The sequence below is a fragment of the Lepidothrix coronata genome, unplaced genomic scaffold, assembly GCF_001604755.1.
Source record: "Lepidothrix coronata isolate B3197 unplaced genomic scaffold, Lepidothrix_coronata-1.0 Scaffold2, whole genome shotgun sequence".
Classification (NCBI taxonomy): Eukaryota; Metazoa; Chordata; class Aves; order Passeriformes; family Pipridae; genus Lepidothrix; species Lepidothrix coronata.
The window spans coordinates 6,025,335-6,044,685 of record NW_016690182.1 but is presented as its reverse complement, the minus strand read 5'-3'; the positions used below and the strand labels follow the sequence as shown (position 1 = coordinate 6,044,685).

Genomic DNA, 19,351 nt, shown 5'->3' with positions numbered 1-19,351 from the left:
AGAGTCCACATGGCATCGATCTCTGGGATCCAACAGGTTCCTACTTGCTGCAGACAGCAGCATTGCATTCTTGAAAATTAGTTTTTACATCTTTCCATAAATATAAATGTATGTATCCATGAAGTAATCAAGCCTCATTAAATGAAGCTGTGACTTAAAATATCTGGAAGATGTCTGGATGTAGCCTGGATGGAGGAAGAGGCGTTGCTTGAGATTAAATCAATGGACAGCCCATGCTGGACTTGTGCACCGGCCTGATCATGGAGCCTGTTGCTGGTGGCTGTTGGTCTCCAGCAGAAGGAAGCACAGACCTTCCCTGAAAGCAGCCTGTTTTTTAAGTCCTTGCCAGAAAGATATTGGAAAGGGGAAGAAGGATGCTCCTCCAGAGAAACCTCCTAGGATTCCAGGGTTTTAATCCTGATTTCTTTCTCTCTTCTCACGCCTTGCTTTGCAAGTGAAAATAGCGTGCATTTGGGTCTGGCCTGCAAATCACTCATCAGTTTGTGCATAACCAGGACACGATCAATTACTGAGTCAACACTGCTCCGTGCACTCCAGAAACGGGGGATCCATCATCCGTCAGGCGGGAGCTCTCCTCGACTGTTGTGCATTAGCCCCAAGCTGTGCACACACATCTGCCGGGGCTGACACCAGGAGTAACATGAACTGAACCAGGTGTGTTTGCCAGAGCGCAGGCTCCCCTCATTCCCAGGTGTATTTCCAGCAGATCCCGACCCCTCTCGTGCTGGGATGGATGAGCTGTGAACTGGAGGAGAGATGTCCTCCTTCCCACGCAGTGGCTGCCACGGACTGTGCTCTGCCTTCTCCCTCCATTCCTGGCCCTTGGGGTCTCACAGCTTGAAAGTGAGCCCAGATGGGTTTTTTCTGTAGGAACAAATTTCAGGCAGCCGAGTGCTTTTGAAGTTTCCTGACTTTGCCAGCTTTTCTAGGTCTGTGGTGCAACTTCCTTGGGGCAAAAGTGCCCTGGCTTCAAAATTTACCTCCCCTTGTGTTGCTTTTAGGGCAGGTCAGAAGCTTTCTGACTGGGAGACTGTGTTGCAAACTGCCTCTCCAGTGAAGCATGCTGGAGTTTTGGATGGGATTTTCTTGTTTTGGAATAAACTGAAACATCTTTCTCAGCTCTTGCAGCAGGGAAATGAAGCAGCAGCAGCCTGCTTGCCTGTACTGCAAGGTAATCCTGTCAGGTTTCACTCCAGAGCAGCTTCTTGTCTAAAAGTCTGCTTGAGATTATGTTTATAATTATACACAGAAAAAAAATGAAATTAAAATGAATTGATTGGACTTTGTTGGAGTGGTATGTAAACTTGCCTTTTTAGAATTTTTTTTATTTAAACAACAGAAAATTTGGACGCATTTTGCCTTTGTTCTGCTTTAAAGCAGTAGCACATTCTCCCTTTTCTATGGGAATGGAAATCTGGCATTTTGACCAGCTTCTGTTGTTTCAGAAAATGTCTTCAGTGGTATTTGGGGCTCTTGATGACATCTTGCTGTCTGTTCCTGCTTTTCGTTCTCTCTTTGCTACCCGTGGGATCTGGGACGATGTTCTACCCTTCCCTCCTGCAGGAGGCTGGGTCTGTGCCCGGCAGGGATCTTGAATGCCAACCCAGCAGCGCCTTTCCTTTCTCACACCTTCCTTCCTTGGAGGGCCCTTTCTGCATATCCCATCTCCAAGCAGCCAGGAGCTGGTGCCCGAAGTGCTGCCTTGGGGCAGACTCTTTGCTGGATGCTGAGGGTCCCTGTGCGCCCAGGATGCTGCTGCATCCCTTGGCTGGCAACTCCCTTGGTGGTTCTGTGCTGTGATGTGTGGGGAGGGATGTTTTGTGGTGGCAGGTACTGCTGGCTGCTGAGCATCAGGTTTGGCAGCTGGACAGACTGCCGGGGCATCTGTCACTGCCTCAGTCCAGCACAGGAGTCCCAGCAGGATTTCTAAAATGTAAATTACAACTGCAATGTGATACACATCCTTTTTCTTTACTTTTTTTTTCCTCCCTCCTTCCTGTTTGAATTTAGTGTCTTGAGTCTCTGTAAAATTGTTTGACTCGAAGCTATTTTGGAGCTGCTTGTGTCTCATGGATACTGGAGACGCTTCCTGCATGGGGAGGCAGACATCTGCTGCAGCCTGTTTTCAGAGTTTTTTGTGTCAGGCAGACTGCAGTTGGCAGGTGGGAGATGGTGGTTATTATCAGAATCTGACTAATATCCTCTGCCTCCTTGATAACTCTCCACCGGCTGCTCTGCAGCTTCGGTACATTTGCTGTCCTTTTCTGGTTCTGTGTAGATCATTCCAGTAAAAAGTAAATTAAAAAAAAACTTGTGTGCTCCCCAAAGTCATCGCAGAACACAGCCTGCAATATCTCTTCCTCTTCCTTTGTCCACATAAATAATCTGCTAAGGCACGTGCAGAGAATGTGAAAGAATGTGTTTATACACAAAATGCTCTCCTCTCCCCTTCCTTCTAAAGGCAAACTTCCCCACTCGTGCTCCATTGTCTGTTGTCAGGGAGCGTCCGATTCACTGTTGCCTTCCATGTCCCTTCCTGACACTTGTAGCTTTATTTCTGCCATTGCAAAGACTAAGAGAGGGTCAAGGTCCAGAGGAGGCCACAAAGATGCTCCAAGGGCTGGAACACCTCTGCTGTGGAGGCAGGCTGAGAAAGTTGGGATTGTTCAGCCTGGAGAAGAGAAGGCTTCAGGGAGACCTTATTGCAGCCTTCCAGTACCTAAAGGGGCTACAAGAGAGCTGGAGAGGGACTTTTGGCAAGGGTATGGAGTGACAGGACGAGGGGGAATGGCTTTAAACTGACAGATTCGATGTTAGGAAGAAATTTTTTACTGTGAGGGTGGTGAGGCACTGGCACAGGTTGCCCTGAGAAGTTGTGGCTGCCCCATCTCTGGAAGTGTTCAAGGCCAGGCTGGATGGGGCTTTGAGCAACCTGGTGTCCCTGGAAGGTGTCCCTGCCCATGGCAGGGGGTTTGGAACAAAATGAGCTTCAAGGTCCCTTCCAACCCAAAATAATTCCAAATCATTCTATGATTCTATCAGCTGTGCCCAGCACCTTGTAGCTAAGATGAGGCGGTGCACAGCCACCATGACTGCTGTGCTATTTGTCTATGAGTGCTTTCACCAATGGACCAGTTTTTCCAAATATGGTGCCAGTGGCAGATATCAGGTGTGTGGGGGTCACAGCAGCAGTCTGATGGTTTTGGGTACGCATTTGTCCCGGATGGGTGGACCGTGGCCAGGTGCAGGGAGCAAAGGTTTTGCACGCACTGCATTCCCCTCCTGGGCTCTGGTGGGATGTTCCTGCCTGGCTGTGGGCTTTGGTGGCAGTAAAAAAGCTTTGCCCTGGTGGGGTGAGGTGCATGTGCCTGGGACAGTTGGAGTCTGGCAGCTCTTGTGGACATGGAGGTCCTGAATCTGCCCACTCCAAGCATCTCCTTGCTGGTTTTGATTCCCTCTTCACACCCCTCATTGGCTCTATTTACCCAAGAGGCATTAAGGATGCTTGCCAGCCACTGCAGTAAAAAAAGCTGAATGGTTTGTCCTGGGCCCCAGACCAGTGCTGCAGGTCTGCTAACCCTTGCATTTCCAGTGAACAAATGCCAGCTGGTGAGTCAGGTTTTGATCTTGGAGGTTCAGCTGATGTCTTTCCCTCTACTTTGCTTCTCTAAACGTTTTTTTTTATGGCAGCCCTGAATATCTGAAGGCAGCAGAGATAGTATGGCACCGTGGGCAGAGGTGGGTCTGGTGCAGCCTGGAGTTCACAGCTACGAGTGTCCCTCATGTAAAAATAATTCCACTGAACTTGGTCCTCAGTTGTCTGTGGACTTGGGCACCAGCTTGAGTATCTTGTTGATACTTAAGTGACTACTGGGCCAGACACCTAATGTTATTAGCAGATGCTAAATAGGTCTTTCTTATTTAGTGGCCTTAATTTATTAAATCAGGCAGAAGTGCTGTTGGAAGAGGAGTGCTGGAAAAGGGAGCAGAACGAGCTGTGAGTTTCCAATTTCTGCTGGATCAGGCCCCTGGAGATCTATGTGATCTGGTGCATTAGAGGCAGTGCTATTGCAGTGACTCATAAACAGATGTGCCCAATTTACATTGCAGCTTAATACCTTTGTTTAAAAAAAAATGTTTTTTTAAAAGACAAATGTGTTAAAGCAGATGTTTCCAGTAAAACAAATACTTGTGTGATTTACAAACAACTTCCTACTGCCAGAACTCATTAAAAATGTGGAAAAAAGAAAAATGGTTCTGCGTACCAAAGGAAAAAATCCAAAAATAAGGACTTAGCAAGGAGGTATTGCTACTCACTGAATGAAAAGAACTGCTGTGCTTGGGTTGGAAAGCAAGAGGTTAGAGCGTGATTTCGGTTGCTATTAACAGTAAGGTTCACCTGACCAGCTGCATGCATTAAGGAGCAGAAACCTGTCTGTAAAAATACTTAACCAGCTCCTGTTATGTAGGATACAGAGTAACCGGGATCACTGTGTGGGATTACCTGGAGGTTCCTAAATCCCTTTCATCCCACCGAAACCTACACTGGGGAACTGGATGGCTGCAGGATGGCACTAACCCCTAAAGCAGAGCAAAAAGATGCAGTTCCTACAGCAAGCCCTTCTCCCAGGGGTCCCTCCATGAGCATCTCCCCTGCTACATCCCACAGCAGGATGGGATGCACAAGGGATGCTTTGTCTACCTCTGTCTTGACCGGCAGCTCAGGCTGCGCCTGTTCACCTGTTCCTCTCAGTTTTTGGGAGGCAAAGGCAGGTGTGTTCTTAGAAGCTCATGTTACCTCTGGTCTCTTTGGACCCGCTTCCCACCCGGTTCCGTTGCTTGCCCTGCAAGGCCAGCGCTCACGTTCCATACAATTTGACACCCCATGTGGTCTTAATGGGTTTCCCATGCTGCAGCTACAGCACAGCCACCACTTTTTGTTAGCTGCAGGGGCTGGCAATCCCCCTTTGCCTTCCAGCTCTTTGCAGCACAGGTATCATATTTTTTTAATGCACTTGTCACCTATTTCATCCAGGCATTTGTTGCTAAAGAAACAGTGATAGCAGATGTTTGTGGGTTGGCAGACTGCTCATCTGAATCCCTTGTGTGTGCCCTGGGCAAACGGCTCGATCAACATCTGAGAGGACATGAAGTCATCCAGGCAGATGGAAAGACAGGGAGGCATCCAGCAAGCCTGAATGGAGCAAAACAGGGATCAGGAGGCAGAGAGGATTTTGTTTCTTTGCTAGAGCATTGCCTCCAGAGTGACCAAGGCTGCACAAGTCCTGTGTGATCTGTGTTGTTTTTTCCCAGTGAGGGATAATGGCTCTGCATGTGTTGCAGTCAGGGTGGTTTCTGGAGCATCTCAGAGCACCTGGGCATGTTGTGGTGCCTTCCCATGGCTCTGCTGTCAGATGCCTCTTGCAGCTGGAGGAGCTGGGAGGATGGGGCAGGAAAAGGCAGCCTGCTCATCTTCTGCAGCCTGTCCCACCCAGGGAGGGGTGACACAGCAGCCCAGCAGCCCAGCAGCCAGCGGCACAGGAGGAGGCAACAAGGATGATGTGAGGAGCTGCTGTTTCTTCTTGGCATGTGGATATGGGATGTCTTATCAGGGCTGTCCAGTTCATCATTAGGAAAAATGACCGCTAACATCAGAGACTGTAGAAGTGTCCTTAGGAATAGGGACTGAGGGGATGCACAGAAGGATGGCTGTGGGATGGGACTGCTCCCTGCCCTCCTGGCTCCCTGGTGTGTCAGCTTTTCATGCCTTGCCATAAAGAGTGTTTTCAGAGCCAAACCTCAAAAGGCTGCTTTCTCAGGGGGACTTGCTGGGATGTGTCCAGAGGAATTAGAAGTATCCTGGGAAGAGGATGCTGCCACTTCAGAGCAGCTTGGGGCACTCAGAGGTGCTTTTATCAGCTCTTCCATCAGTGCTCCTGAAGCCTCATCACAACCTCGGCTCAATTTTAGCTGTTGGTGAATGGAGGTTTGTGCTTGGCTCTCAGGGACTGTGAGGCTTCAGTGCTTAATTAATCTCTGTGAAGCAGAGGGCATAATTAATGCCTGTGCTGAGCTTTGAGACCCTTAGGTGAAAGGCAGCGTGAAATCTGGTTTGGTCTGTGGAAATCATCACTGGCTGGTACCACGTGCTGTGCACGGCCATCCCAGTGTGGCCACTCACCCACTCATCCTATCACAGTGTTTGGGGATCTTTTGGTCCCTGCTGGTGCTGTCTCAGGGAGGGCCATGGGCAAATGTAGCCCAAAATATCTTCCATCCCCTCCATGCTATGATGCTCCCCAGTCAGTGCTAATTGTCCTGGGGACATGGAGCCCAATGGAGAAAAAACTTCCCCTCACTTCTTAAAAAAGGGGACATCTCCATCTGCTTTACTGGTATTCCCACACAGGCTTTTGTGATTTGTTCCTTAAATCCCTTTGTTTTTCAGCCATTTCCTCAAACAAAGGGGGAAAATTGTCACTAATTGCTTAGTACTGGTTTTAGATTAAACCATCTTGCAAAGACTAAGCTAACTGGGTTAAAAATTTGATATATTTTGGCAGCTTAAGAACAGCCAGGTGAATTTCCTTCCTGATACCTATAAAGCTTTTTTTTTTCTTACTGTTAGCATTGTTTTTGTGGGTGTTAAACATGAAGGAGAGGATAACAGACTGCAGGTATATCGAGTTCTAGCTCCATCGACGGCCACTATTTAAAGAAGATGCTTTTAACCAAGTCTTTAAAATTCCCTCCCCATTTATCAGTTGTCAGGTGTAAAACTGCATGTTGGACAGAACTGTTCCCTGTCGCACCCCATTGTGACGCCGTGGCTCCCGCTCTGGGTGATCCACAGACATTTTACACCACTCACCACCAAGCATTAACAGAAATAAATTAACGCTTTAAAAGCGTAAACGTTGTATTTCATAGGAGTCAGGCAGGATATTTGGAAGGGAAAGAAATGTAAATAGAATGAAATTCTTAAGCAAGATTATTGATATGACAGGACTAAAGGGCTTGGGATTCTGTGAAAAGTGCCTCTTTTCATCCCTCTAATAAGTCCATTACTTGCACTCGGGAATATTTTAAGGTCCTTTTCATGCTGAATCTGGAGTTGAGCATGCTTTGCATTTCAAGCTTTGTCTATGAATCAGTAGAAGCCAAAGTTATTTCTGCTTTAAAATAACAGGAGCAGGGAACAGCTAATCTCTTTTCATTCTGAGTCCTTACATTATTTTACTGGACAGAGTTTGTGTTGGCTACAAAACAGGGCATTCACAAAATCTATGAGAAGGAATTTAGTCTAAGAATGAAGCCTAGATTGCAGTATGCATAAAGACTCCTTTTCCTAAGGCCATTAAGAAATTCCAAATCTGAGCTATTTTGAACAGTGACATTAAATTAGCCTTGCTAATTCCAGTAATTCAAGCCGATAGCTGAGTTTACAAATCTACTAGATGAGGCCTTCCCACAATTACAATCTCAATGCGCTTTTCAGCTAAGGTGAGTTGGCACAAAAAAAGATAAATAAATAAAAGGGGGGAAAAATGCTCTTTCTGTTCTGGCTTTTGAGATGAATATCTCTAAAGAACAGTTAAGCAGCTGTATTGCACCAATAAGACATCCCCTGTCCTGGACTGGTAAGTTCATTTTGCCTGTAATGGGCAAGGGAAATGCAGAAAAGAGACTGGATTTTTCCCTGCTTTGTTTTTTCTGTTGTCTCTTTTCAAAGGAGCATTTATGCTGCTGGAGGTTGTAGTTCAGTTTTTGGTTGTTTATTTACAGGTGGTAATTCCTACTGGTAAAAGAAAGAGTCTGACTGTCTTACCCTCTTTTGTGAGGGAAAAACCCCCAGCCTTTAGTGTTTAAATTCAGGTTAGAGCAGGTGGAACAATGATGCAAAGCTGCAACCCCCGTTATTCCTCTAGACAAGAAGTTGATTTTCAGATCCCAACACAACTGAACATACCCAGAGTGATGTAAAGGTTTTGAGAACATGCTTTCAAAGCCATAAGGCAGAAAAACATGAAACATATAAAAATTGAGTGCATTATTTAGAAGGGTGTTAATTTTATTAGAACTGAGCTGAGGTAATATAAGGGCGAACGTAAGTATTCACATCAGCACTTGGGCTGCAATGTTCATAAAATGTCCTTTTGATCAAGCTGTGAGTGTTTTGATCCTTATTCTGTGAGCATCATTCAAAGTGACCTAACTGTAGCTCCAAACAGGCATCTGCAGCTGCAGAAGTCCTTGAGCAATAACAGGTCGGGAACTCGAATGTGTGCTCTGCCGGGAATGCTAATATTGCAATCCTTTTTTGTTGTTGTTGTTCCAAATAAGAAAGCACGCACAAATACTCTCACAAAATAAAAATTCCCAACAGAAGATTATCCTGCCACCATCAACTGTAGATGCTTGAGTCAAAATATTAAACAAAAAGCTGGTTTTAATCTACCAGAATAATAATGGTGTGGCTGCTAAATATTTTTATATCATTGGTTCAAGAGTGTTTGACCTTTCTCCTCTTGCTATCGTTGTCACCGTTGGCACATCAGTGATTTTTACAAGACCACCTTGATTTAAGAGGATGTTTTTCTGCTGGGCACCCACAGGGTTGGGTGCAGCCTCCTGCAGCTCACAAAACCATGGCAGCACATTATACAGTCCCATGGAGCCTGTTTGGAGAAGGGATGGACCAAAAAGCTTGCAGGAGGCTGGCAGTCATCCTCTCCTCTCCCTGTGCAGGCAGATTTCTTCCCACTGATGCATGTTGTCCATTGGCTCAGGTACATGCATCAGATTGTGCCCCAAAATAGTGCTTAGGGCAAAATCAGGTAGACACAGCTCTGCTGTTTTTAGGGGCTGGAGGCAGCTGCCATTGCTCCCCAAGGCCGGAGTGATGGCTGGGGAGGAGTGTGGTGAGGTGTTGGGGGGCATGAGCCTGATTCTTTTTTCTGAGAGGGTGGAGGGGGGAGGCTGAAATGCAATTCTTGATTTCCAGGAAACTCTTATCTCTAATCTCTGTAATCCATTTTAGAGAAGATTTTGTGGTTTTTGAAGGGATTTTCAAACTGGATTATGTAGCCTTTTTATGTTGATTTTCCACTGCGATTGTGACATTCCTGAGAGTGAGCCATGATTGCTACAGATAGCATGGAGAAGGAGGCATTTGTGGACCTTGGAGCCCTACTGAGTTGTCACCTCCTTCTTAGACTGCTTGCTGGGTCAATAGAGGTGTCTCCAGAACAATTTGGATGCTCCCACCACATGAGCAGTGAGTCCTTGTCCCTAGTACCTTCTTGTGGCTGCACTGTACAGACTGACCAGGATAAAAGGCCAGGGCCAATCCCCTCTGTCCCTTGCTCCCTCCTGCTGGAGTGGGGGCAGTCAAGGTGGTCTCCTTGAGCTCCAACATGTTCCCAGCCACAGGTCCCCAAGCATAACAGGGAGACCCTTGGCCCCCAGAAAGAGCAAGTGTCATGGCATGGGTCCAACACAGCCCAAGCTCTGCTGCCACAGTGTCCTGGTGCTCAGCAGGGATGACACTGGGTTTCCAATTGGAACTGCAACCACCATCCAGATCCAGCTTTCAGCACCATCATTCCACTTGTGTTTTGGGACTACGGTTTGCTCTTGGCCTGGGACAGAGGTAGGGAGCAGGACTCAGCCTGGATTTGTATCAGATGTTACACAAACAGAGTAAGCAGCTGGGTTTAATTTGGGTCTTTCTCTGCAGCCATGCAGAAGGCAGTGCAAAGCCAGGTCCTGTTTTCAGACTACACTGGCTGTTCCTGGGGCTTCTTCCAGCGCAGGGAATGTGACCTGAAGCTGTTAAAGAGTTCCAGCCTATGAACCCAAACCTTCTTCTATATAAAGTAGGAAAGTTGGGTATGGTGATGTTTCCCAGGGCCATCTGCATTACCCCATTTTTATAGACTGAAGTCACTTTTATGTTGTTTTAATGCAGGTCCAGGGTTTTATTTATTTATTTATTTATTTATTTATTTGTTTGTTTGTTTGTTTGTTTGTTATTTATTTATTTATTTATTTTAGCAGCTTAACACAATTAGAAAAGCCAGGAGATGCTGTAGCCTCTTGGCTCCCTTTCCTTGGCAGCTCTCTTACCTGAGCCTATGCTCTATGCAAACATTCTCCCGGCATGGACAGGGGGAGCTTGCTCTCCATCCATGCCAGTGATCCCAAGCAGTGTCAGAGCACAGGACCTCAGGGAGTTTCTCCAGTAACAGAGTCAGGCTGAGCAGAAGAGCACGGTGTACCACCATGCCTGAGCCTACCTGCCAGCTCTACCTGTGTGCTGAGCAGGTCTGTCCATGCACAACCCAGATTCTAGGGTTATGACCTGAAATCTCACTCCAGATATTTCCCTTGGCATCATGAGCCTGTTGGAGTCTGCCAGTTTGATCCCCAGGCTGAGTGTGCTGCTCAGCACTTTCTTTACATGTGTGTTCAAGGAGCAAAACACCATCTGCCTTTGATTTTTTTTCTTTTTCCTTAAAAGGTAAGTAAGGCCTGATGGATGTCCAGGGATTTTTGACTGAATGTAGACGTTGCACAAAGTCCTGGTCCTTTTTGACTGAAGAGGCACATTCCTGGATTCCCACTTGGAGCATGAATGCCATGAACCCCTGGTCTCCATGGCCTGGGCACTGTTCATGTCTGATTTCTGCATGCAGTGAGTCACAAAGGACAATGTCAGATGTTCCTGGGTGCTGTAACACCACCATGACTTTTCTAATCAAGCATTGAGAAATACCCTTCTGCCTTGAGGGCTAGTTTTAGTGGCTAGTTTTAGTGGATAGCATCTGGAAGGCAGGAACCATTGACATTCCCCTTAGAACTGCATTTAGCCAGCACTTGAATGTCACTAAGTGTCCTGAGCTTGAAGAGCTGAAGGCCAGCATGCAGCAAGCAAGAACCACCTGTCCTGGTCATATCCAAAGAGCTCTTGAGAGATAAAAGATGAAGGAGAAAATTTCAGTTTGATGTGATTATATTGTTTTCAGTTATTAGAATATGAAACATTTCATTTTGCTCTTCTATCACTGGAAACCATACCTCCCAAAATCAAGACTGTTCCTGAGATGTCTCAGGTGATAGCAGAGTGATCAGAAGGGATCGCTTTGTGGTTTAGATCTTGAAGGTCTACAAAGAGGAAGAAGATGACTCCACATCTGGCTGGGCTGATGTACATGGGAGATCTGCAGGAGCATTGCTTGACCCAATCCTATATTGCTGCCACATAAATCACTTCACTTCCATTCATACTCTTCTGTTTCCAGATATTTGTCTTTTTCTTTCTTGACTCCTGCCTTTGTCAATGTTTTTGGCTGTACATGTTTAGCTCCGTATTTTTCAGTGCTTCTCTCCTCGGTTCCTTTAGGTAGCAAGTCTTCTTCTGGATCTTATAGGATATGAGACCAGGGCATACTGCCTCATCAGCAAAACACAAGGAGTCTGGCACTTTCAATTAATAATGCTAATGAGATTTGTTAATTTTTAATAGATTACATGAGCACATTTTGCTAAACACGTTTTTGTGGCTCCTCTCCGCGAGTGTAGTTCAGAAACTCTTTCACACTCTGCCAAAGGGAAAATGATTAATGCAATTGCAGACGCCAGATTCTCTTCAGGGTAAATCTAGAACAAACCAAGGAGCAAAGAGGAATTTAATGAGTATGTTTTCGAAGTAAACATAGGCCCAGGTCATAAATGATAGCCCTTCCTCACCCCAAGCCTCTGGCCAAGGTGGGGTGGAGGAGCAATTGCTTGAATTGAGGTCATGGTGCAGCCCCTCTGCCCATACCATATGATGTATTGGGGTTTTTGAGGATGTTTTGCCCCTTCACCCCATCAAAAGCCTGAGGATGTCTGTGGAGAGACTTTTGTAGTAGTACTGGATGTTAGGGAGCCAGGACGTGCATACTGGTTGCCTTGCAGAGCTCATTGCCTGGTGTACCCCGAACAGCACCTGATTGCACACCTGGTGTGGGACTGAGATGGACCTTCCTCACCTCTTCATCTCCCCAAGTCAATTTAGTTACTGCCTCCTAGGGAGCTTTGATCCTAGAGGAACTTCACCCCCAATCAGTGCTGGTTTTGTGGTGGTGCCTGCAGTCTCTGGGTCACTGGGGAACACGTGCTGCAGGCTGGGGGCCGTTGGTGGCACACCAGGAGCCAAGAGCTGTCAAAGAGGCAAGGTGAGGGAGAAAAGTCTTAGTTTGCAAATCAGCAATCCCAAACTCAGTTCCCTTGGGTTACCACTTGCTGCTGAGCCGCGCCAAGCTCTCTCAGCCATGTTGCAGCAGGATAGTGTTGAGCTTTTTTTCTTCTTTTTTTTCCCCAAATCTGTATTGCCAAGAGCCGCACCTCTTAAATTGCTGTGGAGGAGGTGGAAAAGCAGAGGCACAAGACCATGCACATGCTGCACATCCATCTCGGTGATCTCGTGGCTGTGCCAACACAAGCACCACATCCAGCCCTGGCTCAGCGCTTTAATTACACCCCGGCACGGCCGCACCTATGGCTGGGCTGTTGCAGCTCGTTGTGCAAGAAGACAACTGGCAAACCTGTTGGTGCTCCAGGATTTTAGTGGTAATAAGCCAGAGGGCAAAACCTCCCTGTTAAGATGAAACCATGCTTGGCTAGGTGTTTGGAAGAGTTTAAAGTATTTTGGAGAAGCAGAGGGTTGGGGATCTCAGCTGTATCTGTGCAGTTGCAGCTGTTTGTGCCATGTAACCCCACGGATGGGTTCAGGTGTTGCCTTTGTAGAGGCAGAGGTGCGTTTGTAGTATGAACTGTTTGCATGAGAAAGCCAGATAATTGGAGGCTGAGGTGAGCAGAGCTTTTGGTGTTCCAACAGGAAGAGTTTGAGATGAAATTGGAATGTTCTTCTGAATTTCAGGTGCAAACACCTGTGAGAGTGAAGCAGTTGGTACTGTAGAGACGGAAAGAGTTGGGAGCCAGGGTCAGGCAGCCTGGTCTGTGGAATCACAGGGTTTTATGCTTCACCTTGTAATGATTCAACAGTTTGGGCTTGACTCAAACATCTCTCCCTTTGAGAAGTCCAGTCCTGTTTTGGAGACAGCAAGTCTAATGTATCTATTGGCAAACTGTTGCCCACAATGAAGATGCTTGCTGCTTAAAAAAATTAAACCAAGCAGTGCACCCTAGAGAGTGTCATTCTCATTGCAATGGTAGCATGTACTTCCTAAACCAGTCCTGAAGGAAAGATGCAGGCAGACGTTGGCAGATGCAGCAGCTTGCCAAACTGACATTTCTACTTGATGTGTTTTGCGCTCACTGGAAACACATGGCCACAATCCATTCCCTTCCTGCCACAAGTTTCCATCATCTGCAAACAAGGGCCATCACCACGTCCCCACAGGTGCTTTGGCCCACTCAGCAGCCCTGTTTGGTGAACATGCTGCGTTGGGCACGATGGTTTCTCCTGTGATGGGATCCCCTCACACCCATCACGGCTGCACAGGGTGCTGGCAGAGCTATCAGATGACACGGCGAGGGGGTTTTCATGCATGGCCATCCATCATGGCTCTGTTACTATATTAGGGCCATCACTGGAACCATGTGCCGGGGCAGGCTTGGCAGGCGGGCAGCCCAGATGCCTGCCTGCGAGATGACATTCCCTGGCTCTGGGCAGCAGCCAAGACCAGCCTGCGGGACTGTTCTCTTGGAGGTCATTTGCCAGAGTGGCATTTGCTAGTGGTTCTTTGCTAAAGGCTGTGTGTTGTCCTTTTTTTGGGGGGAAAGGGGTGTTTTGGTAGGCAGCAGTGAATTTGGCAGAGGAAAGCCTGCTGTAAGTGGCCTGTGTGCCACTCATCCTCCCGGCTCCTTCTGTGCCAGCTGCCATGGGACTTATTATCCCAACTCAAAACAGCCATCTTTTGTAGCTGTCTCCAAAGCTGGTGTGGTTCAGCAAGAAGAGCTTTTTAATGATTCCTGCCCAATAAGCTTGTGCAGAGTCAGTATGCCCAATTCTATTCCTAATCCATGGAAAAATGCTGCCGCTTTATTCTGTGGATGCGGAAAGTGCGTGTTGTAGAGCTGGCGCCAGGTTTTGTCATCCACGCTGCGAGACCATTGAAGCTGTTGCAGTCCTGGGAGCACAGCGCAGCAGCTTTGTGTTAGAGGGGCTTTGGTTACAAAGGATGCTTCCGGAGGGACTGGCTTGTGTGCGGCTGGAGACCTTTCACCAGCTGTGTGAGGATTCCGGGAAACGGCACAGCACGCTCGGCTTGCGTGAGGGGGGAATAAAAAAGCAGAGCTAATGATTGACTATTATTTTAAGGGGATTATCTAATCTGCGGTCCAGAGGACAAGAGGGGGCAAAATGAGTGAAGACTGAATTTGTAATTAGCGCAGATTGTTGGTAATACCCCCTGGACTCCAACTGATTATAAACAGAAACAGATTTTTCTAGTTTCCTGCCCCCCACAAAAAGTCTTTGCAGGCCAAAGAAACTAAGAAACTGATGCCATTGAATTGGGTGATCAGAGCTGGGGCTGTGGAGATGTTTAATGCAGAAAGTGGCTGGGCAAGAGGGGAGACAGAGGATCAACTTCTCTTGGCTTATTTTGCAGTGTAAGGGCAGAGTTTTGGGTGGAAGTGACCAGAACAATATGTGGAAGGTTAGTTTCTGTTACCCCACCAGCCATCCTGCAGCCCCATCCCTGCTGCCGGGGTCCTTTGCTCCCAGCAGCTGTGGGAGGAGGAGGTGCAGAGATGTGGTGGTGACCTGGACTAACTGGAGATCCTAGCAAAGGCTGGAAATTGTAATGGAGACCTCTCAAGAAGTACCAGGTTAGGAATATTTGGATTCCAGGATTTGAAATATGATTATTATCAGTAATATAAGCAATAAGACCAGAGGCAACAGGCAGAAACTGATGCACAGGAAGTTCCACCTGAATATGAGGAAGAACTGCTTTACTGTGCTGGTGACTGCACTGGAACAGGTTATGCCCAGAGAGCATGTAGAGTCTCCCTCACTGGAGATACTCAAGAACTGTCTGGACACAATCCTGTGCAATGTGCTCTAGGACGACCCTACTTGAGCAGGGAGGTTGGACCAGATGACCCACTGTGGTCCCTTCTGACTGTACTCATTCTGTGATTCTGTGACGTGTATTTTCGGTGTCATTATTGCCTGGACCTGGTTATCAGCTCCCTGAGGTCTGTTAGAGCCTCATACTTTTTACTTTCTTCTACTCTGATGTACCAAAGGTCATTAGAAGTTAAGTGAAAGGGATTTGCAAGAGTTACAGATCCATTATTAATACAAAATAAAAGATGTTTGGCTAAATCCATCAAGCCTAAAAATACAGTTGGGCACAAATAAGCCCAGAGTAGGAAACAATGGAAGGAACAGTGAAAACAAATGGCACACCCAGGTGCTAAACTGCTGAAGCATTTAAACAAGACAAAGAAAGTAGCACTCTAATCTCTGATGACAAAAGGGTTTCTGTTCTGTTCTCTTTAATTTGGTCAAAATGGATGAGTGAGAGAATCATCATCTCCATTTGGGTGAAATGCTATGATTTAAAAAAACTACCCTTGCTCAAACTGAGGTGAAATCCCAGAATTTGAAATTTTCCCACAGAGAAGAATATGTCTGAAATGTTCATTTTGGTACATTCTGGCTGAACATTTCCAACACAATTCAGCTGCTGCAGGAACTCTCATCTCATAAATTACATCCCAGAATGAGACTGTAAATGGGGATGTCAAAATGCATTGTGCTGTTAAGGACCTTGCTGAAACACTCTTTTGTTTCAAATTTCTTTTCTAAATGGAAGGCAAGAGTAGTTACTCAGTTCCTGGGGATCTTTTTTTAGTTTTGCTAGGATGTCCAATGAGAATATTCTGCCTCAAAAGCTCTTATGATCACTGGCCTGGAGCCATGTGGGTGCCTGATGGTACTGTGACCCCACAGAGCATCTTTTAGGTTTTAGGAGCCTTTGGAGTGTGGGGAAATACTTTCCAAAACACACCAGGGCAGGTCGTCATTGCCCTGATCCAACATTGTGGCAGCTGAGGAGTCTTGTGTAAAACAACAGACTGTGAAATAATCTGCTGGGATTTTATTAATTCCAAATCTCTTCACTTATTTTGCAGAAATGAGCTTGGGAAAATAAGGTGGTGCAGCCAGGCTGCTCCCAAACTGCCCTGAAGCCTGAGCATCCCTCGTGCCAGAGGGACTTGTTCTGTCTGTGCTTGGAAAGCAGCCTAATATGGGCAGAGATGGCCTCCCAGGACATTCCTTTGCAGGTGGCACCTTTCTTTTTACCAAATGGGTTTTGCTCGCACCTGGCCCTTAGTGTGCATGGAAAACTACTTCCTTTGAGCCATTTCTGACCCCCTTTTATGGCCTGGGCTGACTCACTTGTCATGCTAATATAGTTCTGCTTTTGTTTTGCAATGTTTGGGTATTTTTTGATTAAGAAATCCTCCCTGTTTGCCTTGGCAGTGGTGTTCATTGGATTGATGTGGCATTTTTTAGATAGAGTGTTTATTCAGCCTCTTGGATTCTTTCTCAGGGGTGCGGTGGGATGATCCAAACCTGTCAACATGCTGGTGATCCAGGAGACTTGTAAAAGGCTTGAGCCAGGGTCTCTTCTGATGGAAACCAACAGTTTCCTCCACTTCCAAAGGCCAGGGTCTGGAGAAAAGATGAAAAGGCTTAAGTGGTTCCCGTCTGGGTGAGAAACCTGGAGCCCAGAAGGAGATAACAGCTCCCTCCCACAAGCAGGGGAGCAAGGGACCTATTGCCCTGAGTCAAGCATGGGTGCACCCACTCAGTCCAGCTGATTGACAGGGACAATCGCCCCAGGTGGATCTGGCTAATGGCATCTTAAAACAACTTTTCCTTTTTGTTCTTGGCCCTGAGAATTGCTGATGTTAGTCTTTCCACATTGTTTATTTGGACTTTATTCTTCCCTGTCCCAGGAAGACAAGGGTGACTGTGACTTACTGCTCAGCAGGTCCCTCACAGCCAGTGATGGGTTGCCACAAGCTTTTCCCCCATTAATGTCACACTCCTCTATCAGGACTATCAAAACTTTCATACTGGACATTTTCTTGGGTTGGAACCCACATGTGCTTCATCTCAAAGTCCACATGTTGCAACACCAGAATGCCCAGAGTGCATGATCCATTCACATTCCTTCCTCTCCAGTGCTTTGATGAGGTGGAACTGGAATGGGATGTGTTCTTAGTGCTATAAGGAGCATATTTTACACACTCTTACGTAAGATTGCAGAAATGCAGAGCTCCTCAGGTCCTACAACCAGGAGGTTTTGGTGAGCAAAGCCTTCTGCTGACTCTGGGTTTGGGGAACTGTTTGTGCTCGCCAGGATTTCCTCACTCCTGCACACATTCTTGTGGTGCCTGGGGAGCAGACATGATTTGCATTGCTAAACACCTGCTCCAAAGCTCAGCTGGTTTTCTTTAGGAGTAGCTCTCCAGTAAGCTAGATCCCCTTATCTCTTTTGTTTTCTTACAGGGGCACAGTTATGACGTTTTGGTCTCTCCAAACATAGGATACTGGGAGGTACTCTGGGACCAGTGGGTGCAGGACTGACAAGATGTTTGCTAAGCTCTTCTGGCCCATCCAGCCCTGCTATGATGTCTTTGACTGCACTTGGACCCAGCTGTCCTCAGCTGTGTCATGGGCTGCCCCCAGGACCCCAGTTTTGGGGGAGGCTGGAGGTGCCATGTGTCAGAATGTTAACACACACCACCTGTTACTAACCACCCCTCTCCTCCTGCTTTCAGAGCTGGCGTATGACCTGGATATGGACGACATCTCTGCAAATAAGCAGCTTCTGAATCAGCAAAACAAAGACGGTGCCACAGTGCCCAGCAGTGACCCTGGGAGTGCAGCCACCTGCCCCAGTCCTGCCGCTGCCATTGCTCTGGTCCCGCTGCTACTGCTGGGCCACTGGCCATGAGCGGTGCTGGAGGCATCGCTCCGTGTCTCTCCATGCCTTTTTTTTAATGAGGAAGACATTTGGAACTTCTTCTGAAATATATGCACATTTCCGAAGACAGGACAAATGACCTGAGTCGCTTCTATATGAGAATATGGTATCTTCACACAAAAAAAAAAACAAACTAAAAAAGTGTTGCTTCATGGCAAACTATGAAATAGGTAACAGTGCTTTTTAAAGATAATCCTATTTACTCTGAGTGGGTTCGTATTAAACTGTGTTCCTTGCAGTTTTTGAAGACTGAATTCTCTCTTGCTGTTAAGGTGAAGACCATATTTCATCTTGAGTTGTTCGAACATGCATGGGGTACAGAACACCTACGGTTTATGAAATACTCTCAGCAAATATCAGACCCCTGATCCTACGTGACTTAATACAGATTTTTTCTGTAGTTCAAGCGGTTTTTGTACTTAGTCCAAATTTGAGTCTCACCCCTAGGAATCTGGCCAGGACATAATACTGAGGGCATGTGAAGACAAGGAAGAGAGAAGATCAGACACACAGCAGGAGGAAAGATGCTATGGATGAGAAGTTGCCATGCACTGGGATTATCATGGAGACATGCTTCCCTGGGCACAAAACCCTCTTGCATTGTGGCAAGTTGTAGGTGACTTTGCTGCTCACATCCCAGCAGGGTCCTGAAGCCTGTCAGTTCAGGTGGCTGGTCCCTACCAGCATCCTTGTGGCCCATGCAATGCCCTGGTTTTATTCTTCAGAAGTGAAGCACCTCCTTTCCCACGGGAAATCTGCTAACACAGCTCCAGCCAAAGGACAGACGGCATGGATGTACACGCTGTGCTTTACAGGGATGAATAACGGGCGTCCAACGTGTTGTGCTATGAAGGAGGAAAAGAAAAGGATTTGTAAGAGCCTGAGGCAGATGAGACTCTTACTCATGTGTTTCTTTGCATGTTACTTTACGTAAGCTATCTCTAAAATAAAGATTGGTTGCTCTATAAGTGGTGCAGTGGAAGTCGTCTCGCATGTGTTCGAGATGATACTCAGTCTTGTAACTGGAGTGGGCAACCTGGGAAGGCCAACTGTGCCCGGCTCAGGGCCACCATGGAAAGACTTGGCTTGGTCTGATTAAATGGAAGGGCTGGGGCCAGGGAGTGTTTGGTTTGGTTTGGTTCCTGGCCAGGATGGTTACATATTTCTGTTTAACAGGCTGCCTTTACTAGAGTGATTATATCCACAGTATCTTAAGCCTCAGTGTGTGCATGTACGTGTGCACGCACACCCTCACACGCATGCGAATGCTCTGAATATTTGTGTGCCTCAGACCTCTTTTTACAGCAACT

The 19,351-nt window shown here is 46.9% G+C and overlaps 1 protein-coding gene across 1 annotated transcript in view; it reads left to right on the top strand.

Moving 5' to 3' along the window:
• GPC3 (glypican 3) overlaps positions 1 to 19,009 on the top strand; it is a 145,966-nt gene extending 126,957 nt beyond the window's left edge. The window contains exon 8 of the mRNA XM_017814180.1: positions 17,836 to 19,009. Within this exon, the coding sequence (XP_017669669.1) occupies positions 17,836 to 18,011 (176 nt within the window). The 3' untranslated portion in view covers positions 18,012 to 19,009. The remainder of the gene's footprint in view (positions 1 to 17,835) is intronic.
• The last annotated feature ends 342 nt before the right edge of the window (positions 19,010 to 19,351 follow it).